We start from the raw sequence: 15,106 nt of genomic DNA, 5'->3' as shown, positions 1-15,106 counted from the left end.
GGTAAGCACTGGCTTTTAAACTTTAGCACAGGGGTCCTGGATGATATTCCTTAATTGCTTCTTCCACTTCGCATTTTCGCTCGAATTATATGACAAAGTCACTTTTACTTCCAGAATAATTTCAAAACTTAGCTTTTGCTTGGTGAGCTCACGTCTTGCTTTCTCGAGATATGCAACGTAATTGCCTGGTTTAGCGATGGCGGTTCATTCTCCAAGCCTTCGACCGTGCTGTAATCCGCCCATCGTACTTCGCCCCATCATGGCCCCCTTTACACCACCCACAATGGCCGCCCAACATGTCCTTCTGCGACGCCTGGTGGTGAGTAGCGGAACTATTGGCTGCGTTACCTCACAGTGGGTGTTGGGTAGTGTCCAGTTTAGACATTTAAGGACTTCCTTGGATTTACATAACAAAACAACGAAACACAAAATCACGAAAATCTCACAAATCTTGGACACTTCAACACACCACTGGTTACACTCTCCCCCCGCTCGGGTTAAAAAAATTCGGTGAAGCCGATATTTTTTTTTTGTTTTCATACACAAGAACAACAACTTTGTGACGCGTACCTCTGAACCAGGGTCTTCACATACAGAACAAAACTTACTCACACACTCTTTTTTTAACACTAATTGACTCCTGAAAATCTCAAACCTATTCAAAAATAACGAATCAAAGTTGTAAGCTAGGGAAAAAGTAGCGTTTTACTAGTATCAGCCATATTTTGGGTCGGGGTCATAAGTTTTCATCGTTGGTATTCCAACTCCACTCTGTTTCGAGGCTTTGGCCTCCTACTGACCATCAACATCTTACGATTCCGGTCTCCAGCGAACCCATTAAACTGTACATAAATTTTGGACCAACATTGAAGCAAAACGAATTAAAATATATACAAACATACTATAATAACAAATTTAAAAAAAAAATAACATTTTAAAACATGCATTTATCATTTTTAATGATCATGCAAGCTTAAATCTACCATGGTATTAAAAAAAAAGAATTCCGGAATAATATTTACAACATTTACAAAGTTACTCTAGAGTACGGTATGAAATATTTCACTAACGTTTCGTTTCGCTATGTCGGAGTCAGAGCCCATCAGTGAAATCAACTGTGGCTTTGATACCATTATCGGTCTTATCAGTGTGTGCGTACGAATGACTATGAATAACCAAACTGTCAATTCTATTGTGTTTACCATATGGTGAAACGTGGTATGGTGCGGAATGTTCGCGATGAAATTGTAGCTAAAATCTAGTGAGTTATGGTGCAGTTTGAGAATTTTCGTATCATTTTGACGACATGTCGAAATTCAATTTTGGCCAGTTGATCATTTTGATCGTTTTATTCTCAAAATCACCTATTATTTGATGATTTTAGCTCTAAGTTCATCACCGATGAAACTGCATGATTGTATGAAAGGTAAGTATACAGCTGTGATGATTGTGGCTTAAAATGTAAAGTGACGGTACAAATAACGGTGACAACGGATTATTCAGCACTATCGCTATATTTTAATTTACGAAAGTGACAAAAGTACTTGGACAAAATACGACCATTCATAACATAATGCACACTCACAAACTCACATTACACACTGCTTGGTTGCCTGCTCCTAATGCAATTTCAAATTATTATTCACGATATTGCATGCAAGTCAGACAACTGCATAATGTGCATAACAGAGAAACATAAATTTGTAAAAGTGATTGGACATACGAAACAAAATTTTATAAAACAATTAAAACAACATATTAAAACATGATTTTCTTTTTCTAAGTTGAATGCATTTAGTTCAGGGAGGTTTACTGCAGACACCTATCCCCTATTCTAGTCCTGATTCCATCCTCGATGCAGGAATTACGCAATAGGATTCAAGTAGACTGATCCAAAAGGAGTTTTCACGGATCAGTCACTTTCCTCTCAATTGACCTTCCCTCACTCAAGAATCAGGCTAGTAAGTTAATGATATCACGTATGAATCATAAAAATTCTCCTTTCAGGCTTTTAGATCTGCTGCGGAGAACACTCTCAGCGACCGGCCGTTCATGTCGGCTACCTCATAGGAACTGTTGCCCTTCCTAGCGACGATGACGCACGGCTTATACTGTGGGCCTAACTTCGCGTTGAAGTTCTTCCCAGCTTCGGACAGAGCGAAACTACGCTTGAAAACTCGCTGTCCGACAGTAAATGTAGGTGAGTAGCGTTTGTGACGTAGGTTGTATTGGTTTTTGGTGTTCTCATATGCTCTTTTTAGGTTTTCTTTGACGAGGTCGAAGTTCTTTTTGCTGATACCCTTCAGCATTTCAGCACGATCATCCCCTGAGAGCTCACTCTCTGCCTCTCTGCGATGGTCCGAACCACGTGTGACCATCTCGTGCCCGAAGATAATTCTATGAGGTGAGAACTTTGTTGACCCATGGACTGTGTTGTTGAGGACGAATTCGATTTCTGAAATTTTAGTATCCCAGAGCTTTTGATCAGTGTGGACGTACGTTCGAATCATCGAATTTATGGTCCTGTTCAATCGCTCTGCGGGATTGGCTTGGCTTCTGTGTCGTGCATTAGCCCAGTGTTGAATTTCGTACCTCTTCAACAAGTCCTGAAATTCTTTTGATAAAAAGGTCGTCGCATTGTCGGTGATCACATACTGCGGAACGGACAACTTACGGAACCATCTTTCCTCCAGGATTGTGCACAGGTTTCCAGACGCAATCTTCTTCACCGGAGCAAGCAGGCAGTACTTAGAAAAGATGTCTAGGACGACTAATAAGTGGGCATTGCCCTGCTTGCTTCGAGGAAGTGATTGGATATACTCCATGCACACAATCTGGAATGGTCTGCTGGCTATCCGTTGGTTTCCCATTTCCGGCGCAGTAGATATGGTGGAGTGCTTGCTTTCTTTGCAAGTCTCACACTTTGCAATGTGCTTTTTAACGTCAGCACTCATTCTGGGCCAATAGTACCGACGCTTGACCTTTTCGATGCACTTTTCGAACCCGATATGCATCTTCTCGTCGTGTTCCAGTCTAATGATGCGCTGGCGTTCGGACTCTGGTACACACTCTTTCCATTCAAATCTGTAGTCCAACACATCTGACTGTGCGGCTACAAATTTGAACAGTTTTCCGTCCTGAATCCGGAAGTCGATATACTTTTCGGGATCGTTCTCAACCGATTCAAATAAATTCCGGTACCATTTGTCCGACTCCACTACCTCCAGCGCTTCAATGGACCGGGATAAAGCATCGGGGACGATATTTTCCTTCCCTTTCCGGTGCTTTATTTCCATGTCGAAATGCTGTAGGGTGATGCTCCATCGGCTCAAGCGAGACGACGATCTCCACTTGGCTCTCATGATAAATGAGAGTGCCGACGAATCCGTGACGAGAGTGAAGCGTGTGCCTTCGATGTAACATCGAAATTTTTCGATGCAGCGGAGGGCTGCCAAACCTTCCTTCTCCGCCGCATGGTAATTAAGCTCGGCACCTTTCAGCTTCTCCGAGTGGTACGCAATCACTCTTTCCACGCCATTGTGGACTTGAGTGAGCACACCTGCGAGTGCTGTATCGCTGGCGTCCGTCTGCACGCAGAACGGTACGCCGAAGTCAGGGTTAGCCATCACGGGGGCAGTAATTAACTTTTCTTTGATGGCTATGAACGCGTTTTCTGCTGCCTCATTCCACCGCACTTTCTTGGGTTTGTTTTTCAACAGATCCGTCAAGGGTGCGGTGAGTTCACTGAATTTGGCGATAAACCTGCGGTAATAGTTCACCATACCGAGGAATCTTCTCAAAGACCTTATTGATTTGGGTGCCTCAAAGCCCAGGATCGCTTGGACTCGATCCGGGTTAGGCCGTAATCCTTTCTCAGAAAGGATGTATCCCAGATAAGGCAATTCGTGGCAACAGAATTTTGACTTTTCCAGGTTGATAAAGAGATTCGCCTCTTTCAACCTGCGCTCTAATTCCCTCAACTTCGCGATATGCTCCTCAAAAGTGTGGCTCGCCACAACTATATCGTCGAGGTACACGAATATAGCGGGCTCAAGTTCGCCATGTCCTAAGACCCTGTCCATGAGTTTACTAAGTGTTGCCGGGCTATTTACTAGTCCGAAAGGCAACCTAGTAAACTGGAAAAGACCTTTCCCCGGAACCGAGAAAGCAGTAAACCTTCTCGAAGCACGATTCAAAGGTACTTGCAGAAAAGCCTGCGAAAGGTCAATGGTGGTTAAGAACCTGAATGGACCAAGTTGACTGAGGATGCAATTTTGATGTGGGAGAGGATATGCATCTCTCTTTGTTCGCTCATTGAGCTTTCGAGCATCGAGACACAGTCGTACGTCTTCGCTGTCGCGCTTCTTGACGGGAACGACTGGTAAAGCCCAATCCGAGTTCGAAGGTTCAACCACCCCGTCCCTGATCATATTATCCAATGCACGGTGGATCTTTTTCTGGATCTCAGGACTCCACGGGTACGGGTTCTTTCGAACAGGATCGGCCTTCACAAACTCGTCCTTCAGCTCGATGTGGTGTTCAATGAGACCTGTTTTGCCCAGATGGCCTGGACTCGCTGGGAGAAACAAACTTTTCACTTCTTCCAGCTGCCTCATTTGATCCTCGCTCAACTCACTCATCTTTTCCAATGGTTCTCTTTCAGCTTCGTCGATCGTATCGATATGTTGAGATACCGTAGGACGGATCTCGAAAGCCTGCCAAAAATCGTAGCCGAGAATGCAGCGACGACTCAGATTTGGAGCGACCAGAACTGGTAAGAGTTTGGTTTCTCCGTTAAACGTTATTGGAACGTCAGTTGTCCCAGAAACCTCTAAACTTTGCCCTCCAGCTGTTTTTAAATCAATTCTCGTGGGTCTCAATTTCAACTTCAAGGCGTTAATTAGTTTTTTACAGCCTATGCCTAAAACTGTTTTAGCTGCTCCACTGTCTAGCAGTCCAATTATTGGGATCCCCAGCATTTCCACTCTCACGAATGGTCTGGGGTCATCGCTGAGAGTCACGAGGATGGTTGCTAGCTCGGCCTCATCAGCAGTATCTCCACTCACTCGTGAGTAACCCAGCTGTTCGAGAGAGTCTGGAACTGCCGGCTCTGTGTGAGGTCTTGTGGAAATCATTGCAAGACTGTCTTGCCTCTCTAGGCAGTCTTGGGCAAGTTTTTTGACTGGCAATATGGACAGTTTTTAGTTTTGAAACCTGGGAACCCACAACGGAAACAAAACAATTTACGCTCTGAGTCCAGCTTGTTGCAGTCCTCAAAGCTATGCCCACTTTCATGGCAATTTAAACAAACATTTTTCCCGGGAGGAACATACGCGTTCACGATTCGCTGAAGCGTGTTTGTTCCATTGGTTCCAGGAGCAGAGTTGTTTTGCCGTTGTTCATTGTCAGGCTTTGGTTTAGGTTTCTCATGCTCTCTCTGCTTTTCATCGGATTTCTGGCTATTGGGTTGCTGTTGCTTCCACGGACGTTTTGGGAACTGCTGAGAATCTGGGTGAAACTGCTTCCTACTCTTCCAATCCTCCCTATCTTGGTTTTGGTTCTTGTGCCTGTCCTGACTATCTCTAAACCGCTGCTGACCTCTAATCTCGTCGATTTGAACTATCTCTCTTCGCGAAAACCTATTCTCTTTCCGTTGGTACATTTGCCAATTTATGGAATCAAAACGCTTACCAAAATCTTTCATTTTAGGTATCGTGTTCACATTGGCTGCCAGCATCGCGATCCTACAGTCTTCACGAGTGTTCCGGAAAAGGACGTCAAACTTCCGTTTTTCATCCCAGGGGCACGACATGCTACGGAAGATCCGGACCATGTCCAAGTAAAAGTCCTGGAACTTCTCTCTGGGACCCTGCTTCCGGTTATTCGCCTGCCGTTCATAGACATAGTCAATGTCGACCGGTAAGAACTCCTTCTTCAATTCACTAACTAGCTCGTTCCACGACCCTATCTCTCCACTAACCTCCATGAACCAGGATCTCGCCTTCTGCGTAAACAGATGGTGAGCACCCTGCAACAGCTCCGCTTCAGAAAATCCTTCCGAGCGAGCGTTGAATTCCACCTCCTTCAGGAATTCATTCAACCTCCTACCGTTATCCATTCCGTCATATCTTACAGACCACTTATGAATGGGAAACTTGCTCCCACTCTTCAATGACCTGCTATTTTCTCTCCTCTCATTCAGTTTGCTTTCTACGATCTTTCCTTCATCTGAGTTTTTCAGAGTTTCTATCGATTCATTTCTCTGTTTCAACCAGCCTAAGAAATCTACTGACTTTTCCTGAGCCTCTTCTACATCTTTCTCCTCTACTACGTGTCTCTCAATCTGAGTGCTGTTAGCGGTACCTGCATGTAAATTCTGAGACTGAGCAACGGGTTGACCAGCCTCAAGAACTGTGATGCGTTGCAGTAGTTGAGTCACTACTGCCGTCAATTGTCGGATCTCAGCTGCTAAGCCCTCTTTCTCACTCTCTGTCGTTTTCTCGGGTTGACTACCTGCATTTTCCCTATCTGTATCCGCATTCCTACCATTGGGTTCGATCACGCTTTCGTCAGTCGACCTTTCATCTGTCCTACCATTCGCGTCATTTTCTTCTTCATTGCCCTCACCTGACTCATGCTCACGCCTAATGTGGTTCAAGCTCTTATTAATTATCGCTAATTCGGCATCTCGCACTTCTGAGAGGTGAGAGGTGGCGGAATAGTACACATTGAGCAGTTTCACACACTCACCAGCAATCACTGCAAGGCTGTTCAAATCCTCTTCCTTCTCTGCGTGGTCTTTCAACGCCTGCATTCGGAAGAGAATATGAATTAACCTGGTTTTGAACAGCTGGTCTGGTGCCTTTTTAGACACTCGCTTGTCCAGGTGGTTTTTAATCCCATTTAGCTTATCGTCACAAACCTCTAATTCAGCAACTACAGAATCACTCACAAACCGCTTTCTAATCTCAGACTTGCCTTTCTCCTCTTTCAGATGGCTACGCAGTGTCCGCTCAGCTGCGCTACGAGAGACGTCCAGAGGAATGTCCCTGATTTTCATCTCGTGCTCCAGCTCATCGAGGGTGAGATGCCCAGGATTCATCGCGTGGTATCACGCCACGAACTGGGGCATAGCCATCTCTTCCAGTGCCATTCAACAAAGAAAATCAGAATAAAATTGAAAAAGAAACTAAAACGGTGTTCAAGTGGGGGTTTCCACTGAACCAAATTTGAAAATCCTAATTAGAAAACTCTTCCGTTAGCTTGAAAGCTGTAAAAAAAAAATTAAAAAAAAACCTAAAATTTGTTCACGCTCCCTATTGAAGCAAATAATTTAAAAAAATCCTAGTTTTAGCTCGCTTATTTGGAATAAACGTTTCGTTCTTGTTTGGCGTTTTGTTTCACAGTCTGAAAACCACACAACACTGTTCGAGATTCCGGAATTCACCGCGAAAACTCTCCGACTTCGTTCGTATGCTTTTATTAAGTTTTGCTCAATTGTTGGTAGCTAGTCAGACCGTTCACTCACATCCAAGACCCCTCTTTAAGAATCGATTATATTGACACCCATTCATCAATCGGTTACCTGTTTTGTGTGCTTTGGTCAAGTTCATCCGCGAAGTCTGGAAGTTTTCCCAGAGACTTCCGCAAAGACACGCAATCGCTATTCAAGTGTACCCGGGCTCTGATAGTCTACGCAAATTTCAGTTGGGCGCCAAGTGTAACTAGTGGGCGATCCCTGCCCAGCACTGGTGAGACCCCCCTCCTTCAACTGCCTCAGGGTCGGCGTACGCGCTTGACTATCGCGGCCAAGGAAAACACTTAAACACTTTGCTTAATCACAAACCCACTTTATTCTTGCTTTTACACACACAAACTAGGTACCTTTATTGATTGCTCTTTCTCCCACTTTCTTATTAGCTATCTCCTACCTCACTTTTCCTTCTTCTACGCAGTCTTCGGGGGCCCCTTCTTCTCGCTCCGCTACTTCACCTTCTCCTTCGTATCTCCTTCGGTGTCCTTCGCTGTCGCCTTCCGTTGGGTTGGACGGCCGTTCGACGCAGTCCGAGTCACGACGGTTGGTTGAGCGCGTGAACTCCAGGACACGCTTTCAAAATGGCCGCGCCTCTATTGTGTGGCGTCTGAATGGCCCACGATGGTCTATTCGGTCGACGGAGTGGCGTTCTTGACGATTGGGCCAATCTCCGGACCACGATTGGTCTCACAGGGTTCAGGCGTACTTACGGCAATCCTCCGGGTAAACTTGGAAGAATACGCGGGTAAGTAGGCACAGCGCTATTCGCAGGTAAGCACTGGCTTTTAAACTTTAGCACAGGGGTCCTGGATGATATTCCTTAATTGCTTCTTCCACTTCGCATTTTCGCTCGAATTATATGACAAAGTCACTTTTACTTCCAGAATAATTTCAAAACTTAGCTTTTGCTTGGTGAGCTCACGTCTTGCTTTCTCGAGATATGCAACGTAATTGCCTGGGTTAGCGATGGCGGTTCATTCTCCAAGCCTTCGACCGTGCTGTAATCCGCCCATCGTACTTCGCCCCATCATGGCCCCCTTTACACCACCCACAATGGCCGCCCAACATGTCCTTCTGCGACGCCTGGTGGTGAGTAGCGGAACTATTGGCTGCGTTACCTCACAGTGGGTGTTGGGTAGTGTCCAGTTTAGACATTTAAGGACTTCCTTGGATTTACATAACAAAACAACGAAACACAAAATCACGAAAATCTCACAAATCTTGGACACTTCAACACACCACTGGTTACAACACTAAATGCATGCGCTATCCGAATGACGTTTATTCTGTCGAACTGTCATTGCATGATGGGGATGCCCATTTCTTCTGAAATAATCGATTAACATTAATCGATTTTTTTTTCAACCTACTCAAATTAGAACAAATTTAATTCTCTCTTCTTAAACAATTTTCGGCGTATATTATCGTTGCAGCACCAAATCGAAGTCGCGACTCGTGACATGCGAAATAACTTTAAACTGATAAACGTACATAACAGACTAAAACACAGAAGACCCTAAACGAGCTTTCCGTTAGAGAGTTATGAACGGTATTATCTCCGGAAATTACACAAGAATTTTCTTGTGGGATCCCTTCAAGAATTGCACCCTGGATTGTTTTTCTCCAAGATTCCTACAGAAGCTCTTGGGGGATTCGTTCTAGAAATAATTCTGGAATTATTTTAGGAACTCCTTTCGGGATTGCTTAGGGAGAGCGTTCCAGCGTTCCTCCTCCATCCTCCAACATTTTTTTTTATCAAATTTCTCCAGCAGTTTTGAAAAAAAAAATCCTCCAGATATTCGTTCTGGTTTTTTTTTCCCAAAAGTTTCTTCTGGGATTACATATCTCCATGAATAAAACGCAATCAGTGAAGTACTAGAATTGTAGTAATAAGTTGAATTTTTATATAATGAGAAAGTAAATTCTCCGTTACTGTAATAAAATGATAACTGCAATAATGGTAATAAACAAGCAAGGGTTTTATGACTGCTAGACTGATTTGATGTTGTTTGAGCAAAACTTTGGGTAACTGTGTTGTTGTATTCTCATTTATTGCAACTTCAACAACATAGTTCCCCAAAGTTTTGCTGAGGCAGCATCACCGTTTCAATGCAGTAACGGAGAGTTTAGCATCTCACCATACAAAAAACCAACTCATTACTACAAATCTAGTATTCATTTATTCCTTCTGGGAATCACCGATAAGTTACTTCTGAAGACATTCCAAATTTATAGAAATCTCGGAAGGAATCACAAAAATAATTCTTGGAGGATTTCTGATACTTCAAAGAGAATGCTTCTGAAGGAATCCTGGAAAGATCCCTCGAAAAATATTAATTAAATTGTTCATATAAAATCGCGTTGGAGATTTACAGATTCACTTCATCCCAGAAGACCTTCTGGAAATCCTTAAAGGACGGAGTGAATTCCAGAAGGAACTTTTGGAGGAATACTGGTATAAATCCCGGTTGAAATTCCCAGAAGGAGGAATTTTTGAAGGAACTCTTGGATAAATCACTGAAACAACTTCTGGTCGTTCTTGGGAAATTTTGGAGGAATTCAAGAAGGAACTCCGGGAGGCATTCGTAAAAAAAAACTCCTGAGGGAATCATTGAAGGAGCTTCTGCAGGAATCCAAGAAAGACTCCAAGAAACTCCTATAAGGAAATCCTATAAGGAACTTCTTAACGAATCCAAGAAGAGAATTCTTGAGGATTCCTAGAATTAATTCTTGAAGGAACATCAGAAGAAATTACTGGAGTAATTCCAGTAGGAACTCCTGGGGGTCCCTCAAAGAACCTCTGGAGAAATTTCAGAAAAAAAACTTTAAATCAATCTCTGAAGGCACTCTTGGATGAATTTCAAAAAGAATTCCTGAATACATCTCTGAAAAAAATCCGCATTTATCCGTTCCTAACCGTCGCTAACCGCTGCTAACTGAGCCGCAGGCGCAAGGAAACCGATTAGTCCGGAATAAAACTATCAGTATTCGAATAAACTCACAGTTCACTTAGGAAGAACAACGAAATTAATCGAAATTAAATATTTTCATTCTCAGGTCTGGTCCCGGAGCTTATTTTTGTAAGCACGGAATGGATGCAATGTCTTACACTCTGCCACAAGAAATTTGACGTGCACTTCTCGCGCTTAGTATCATACGGGCGTATCTACAATGATCGATTTCTTTCCATCGACTTTCTCTTTGGTTAATAAATTGACCAGCAAATCATTTTCGGCTGTTTTTGTTGTTTTAGATGCTAGTTCTAGTAGTCCTTTACTGAAACACGCCCAGAGATCATCCGAATATTGGTCGTATTTCCCGGAATAATCTGAGGGGAAAATCGATGAAGAGAAATCGATTATTGTAGATGCACCTGTATGATACTAAACGCGAGTCTTGGTTGATGATTTTCCGGATTTTTTTGTAAGCTATCCAATCCGATGTATGTATGTCAGCGCGGACATTAAGAAAGATGACATTAAAAGCCATTGTCAAAGGAAAATAGAAACCACCAGGGCAAAATATAAGTTAATTTTGTTAGAGTAAAGTAGTAACAGCCCCCTTGCACTAGAATTACAGGGGATAGACAAAATGATCGGGACAGGCAAAATTTTCACTTTCAAAAAAATGTTCAATTAGCTGTAACTTTTCGAAAAGTGCTTCAAATATTCTCAAATTTTTACTGTAAGTTCTTCAACTAGTTGTGTATCAGTGGACAAAATTTGGAAAAGATCGGACAATTCTTTACGAAGTTATAAAGATTTTTGAAAAAGGTAAAATTATCCGATAGCCTACTTTGAGCTGTTATATCTCCAGATTCAATGAACCGATTGCAATGAAATTTTGACCATTCATAAGTTATATAATGAACTCTGGAAAACATTTGACATAACTTGAAATTTTTAACAAGCGAAAAAGTTATAGCGATTTTATTTTTTTCACGATTTTTTAGTAAAGTGGTCTATTTTTAATATGCATCCCATTACTTTTTCAATATATTGGCGGCTATGTTGTTACTTTCCTTCAAAACGCGCTTGTACATAAGTCAATTAGAGGGAAACTAAATGAACTATAATTTGCATCTTGAATTTTGAAACGATGTTGATGTTTTGGATAATTTGGTGTTTTATAAGAAAAATAATGTAATTGTTATAATTTTCTTCTGTGTTAAGAATATTAAGTTAAGTCAATGGTTTTTCATAGCTCATTATATAAGTCATAAATGGTCAAAATTTCATTGCATTCGGTACAATGAATCCGGAGATATAACAGCTCAAAGTTGGCTATCGGATAATTTTACCTTTTTCAAAAATCTTTATAACTTTGTGAAAAATTGTCCGATCTTTTCCAGATTTTGTCCACTGATACACAACTAGTTGAGGAACTTACAGTAAAAATTTTAGAATATTTGATGCACTTTTCGAAAAGTTACAGCTATTTGAACATTTTTTGAAAAGTGAAAATTTTGCCTGTCCCGATCATTTTGTCTATCCCCTGTATAATAACGATGAATGATGATGACTGATGAGATCTATCAGTGTGTACATATGTGTACGAGTACCGAACAGCAGCATATTGCTGAATAATTGTGTTGATTGTTTTGTTTTTATCATTAGTCCGAACTAGCCCGTTGGCAAATAAACAAATCGACACTGATTCTTCATTAGGGCCTAACTGACATTTTCGATTTCTCTTCATCGGTCCTCTCTTTGTGTTATTACGGAAAGTGTATTAAGTTTTCCAAAGATTTTTTGGTTGAAATGCGAAGACGACGACAACATCTTGCTCTAGAAACAAAAAGAATAATGATTTTGTTTGTTTTGATCAAGTTATTAGCGAAAGAGAGAGTCGACGAAGAGAAATCGATCAAGTCAGTTAGGCCCTTAAGAAAAATCATTGTCGAAATGTACGCACTCTGAGAGTTAATCAATTTCTTCTTGGTTACGTGAATCCCAGGACGGTAGTGATGTGATAGATCGGTTGGAATCACAGTGACGATTCGTTCGTTGAGAGCTCGTTAGATGGGCTGTCTCGATGGTTGAATGTTCACTGGTTGGGGCAAAACCCAACTAAAAAGCACTGACTGTCAATGTCAAAATAGATGTCAAAACGAGTTTGACGTCTGACCGCCGTCGCTTCACAGCTCCTGTTTACAGAACGTTTGCGCAAGTATGTGAGTGTTCCGTGACGTATTTCTCGTCACTTGCGTGTGTCTAGAGCATTTTGATCAGTTGTCAGTTGCCCCAACGAACGAACACGATTCGCTAATCGGGGCGCAGTCGTGACCCAACCAGCGAATCCGGACTGTATAACCGTGTCCACTGCGAGGCAAAGTTCAACAAATTTTGAGGGTGAAAATTTTAAATTTCGTAGTTAAACGATTTCGGTGACTTTACAATGAGGGAGCATTCAAATTCTTCTACAGATATTGAGTATTTTACAGCTAAGTAGACTATTTATATTCGTAGATGTCATCTAATGAAATATTATTTTGTTTGTGTACCTATATTGTAAATCGATTACTTATTAATCGATTATTTGGGAACAAAAAACTTCGACACCCCTAACATCTTTTTTCGAGAAATGTCAGCTTGCACGGTAAACTAAAATTGATCAAAATTCAATTATTGACTTTTTCTGACAACAGGTGATGCTGTAATCATTCATAAACGGCGTCTCCATGTCGTTGTATGTGAAAACACGAAGTGACCTATATTGTTAATATAGTATATTTGCTGTAACGCGGCTCAGCAACTGGTTTGTCAGGTGATTTCTGAGTAGGAGACGGATATCGCCATCATAGCGGACCCATACCGAGTACCCGCCGGCAACGGCAGCTGGGTCGCGGATGGGTTCAGAAAAATAGCGGCGATATGGACGACGGGTAAATACCCCGTCCAGGAGTTGGTGTCTACTACCTACGAGGGCTTCGTGGTCGCCAAAGTAAACGGGGTCTTCTTCTGTAGCTGTTATGCGCCTCCGCGGTGGCCGATCGAGCGGTTCACGCAAATGCTGGACCGCTTAACGATCGTGCTAACAGGGCGAAGGCCGGTGGTAATAGCGGGTGACTTTAATGCCTGGGCTGTGGAATGGGGAAGCCGTTTCACGAACCAGCGGGGTCAGATCCTGCTAGAAACACTGGCCATCTTAGATGTCGACTTGGCTAACGTCGGTACCAAGAGTACGTATAGTCGAAACGGAGCGGAGTCAATTATTGACGTGACCTTTTGTAGTCCTGGCTTAACAAGTAGTCCGAACTGGAGAGTAGATGATGGCTACACTCACAGCGACCACCTGGCGGTTCGCTACAGTATCGACTACAACAACAGCAGACAGCGGATAGAAGAAGAGGCGGCTAGGCCAAGGCCAAGCCCTCGTAGGTGGAAGACATATACTTCGACGAAGAGGTATTTAGGGAAGCGCTCCGCCGTGAGCGAAACTTAATCGGTTTAGACGGCGACGAGCTGGTAGCGGTGCTCTCACGTGCGTGTGATGCGACCATGCCTAGGCGAGTCCACCCTAGAAATGGGAGGCCACCGGCTTACTGGTGGACCGACGCGATTGCGGACCTGCGCCGCGCCTGCCTACGGGCTAGGCAGCGGATGCAACGAACACGATCAGAGGAAGAGCGAAACGAACGGCGGGTGGTGTTCGCCGCTGCAAAAGCCGCGCTCAAGACCGAGATAAGAGCAAGCAAAAAGGCCTGCTTAGAGGGTCTCTGTCAGAGTGCCAATGTGAACCCGTGGGGGTGACGCCGACAGGATCGTTATGGCCAAGACGAGAGGTGTAATGGCTCCTACAGAGCAATCTCTAGAGATGTTGGAGGGGATCATTGGAGGACTTTTTCCGCGTCATGGTCCTAGTCCTTGGCCTTCTTTCGTAGGACAGCCGGGGACTGGGGCTGGCGATGAGGAGAGGGTCACGATATGGAACTTGCGGGGATAGCAAAGTCCCTTAGCGTAGGTAAGGCCCCTGGTCCGGACAGAGTTCCAAACCTGGCCTTAAAAGTAGCTATTGCAGAGGCTCTCGAGATGCTCAGGTCTGCTATGCAGAAATGCCTTGACGAGGGAGTTTTCCCAAAAGCTTGGAAGAGGCAGAGTCTGGTACTATTGCCAAAGGCGGGGAAACCACCCGGATACCCGTCGGCATATAGACCAATATGCTTGATTGACACGGCGGGGAAGGTGCTCGAAAAGAACATCCTCAATAGAATGTTGAGGTTCACCGAGGGCAAAAATGGTCTTTCGAGCAACCAGTACGGCTTCCGGAAGGGGAGGTCCACAGTAGTCGCTATCTTATCGGTTACAAAAACCGCCGAGAAAGCACTCGAGCCTAAGAGGTGGGGAATTCGCTTTTGCGCGGTAGTGACTCTGGATGTAAGGAATGCGTTTAATAGCGCCAGTTGGTCTGCTATTACCGATGCACTCTTGCGTCTGGGGATACCGGGTACCTGTACAAAATTCTCGATTGTTACTTTCAGAATCGAGTACTAGTTTACGACACGGAGGTGGGTCGGAAGTGCTTTCACATAACCTCAGGAGTCCCGCAAGGTTCCATCCTGGGTCCGGTGTT

The 15,106-nt window shown here is 43.5% G+C and overlaps 1 protein-coding gene across 3 annotated transcripts; it reads left to right on the top strand.

Annotated features, from left to right (window-relative positions):
* The first annotated feature begins 1,218 nt into the window (after positions 1-1,218).
* On the top strand, positions 1,219-8,210 carry LOC109411911 (uncharacterized). Of its 3 annotated transcripts, XM_062845253.1 has the most exons (6): positions 1,219-1,426; positions 2,008-2,200; positions 2,262-2,404; positions 4,664-4,774; positions 5,710-5,919; positions 6,995-8,210. In XM_062845253.1, exons 3-6 carry the CDS (start codon positions 2,355-2,357, stop codon positions 7,173-7,175), a joined length of 552 nt encoding a protein of 183 aa, XP_062701237.1. In that variant the 5' UTR covers positions 1,219-1,426; positions 2,008-2,200; positions 2,262-2,354; the 3' UTR covers positions 7,176-8,210. The 3 variants fall into 3 exon arrangements, 2 of the variants coding, with proteins under 2 accessions (XP_062701237.1, XP_062701236.1); XR_009996162.1 differs by lacking the exons at positions 2,262-2,404; positions 4,664-4,774; XM_062845252.1 differs by lacking the exons at positions 1,219-1,426; positions 2,008-2,200; positions 2,262-2,404 and having other exon boundaries at positions 3,911-4,774.
* Positions 8,211-15,106: the final 6,896 nt, after the last annotated feature.

The sequence above is a fragment of the Aedes albopictus genome, chromosome 1 (assembly GCF_035046485.1).
Source record: "Aedes albopictus strain Foshan chromosome 1, AalbF5, whole genome shotgun sequence".
Lineage (NCBI taxonomy): Eukaryota > Metazoa > Arthropoda > Insecta > Diptera > Culicidae > Aedes > Aedes albopictus.
This window is presented reverse-complemented; position numbering and strand designations above follow the sequence as displayed.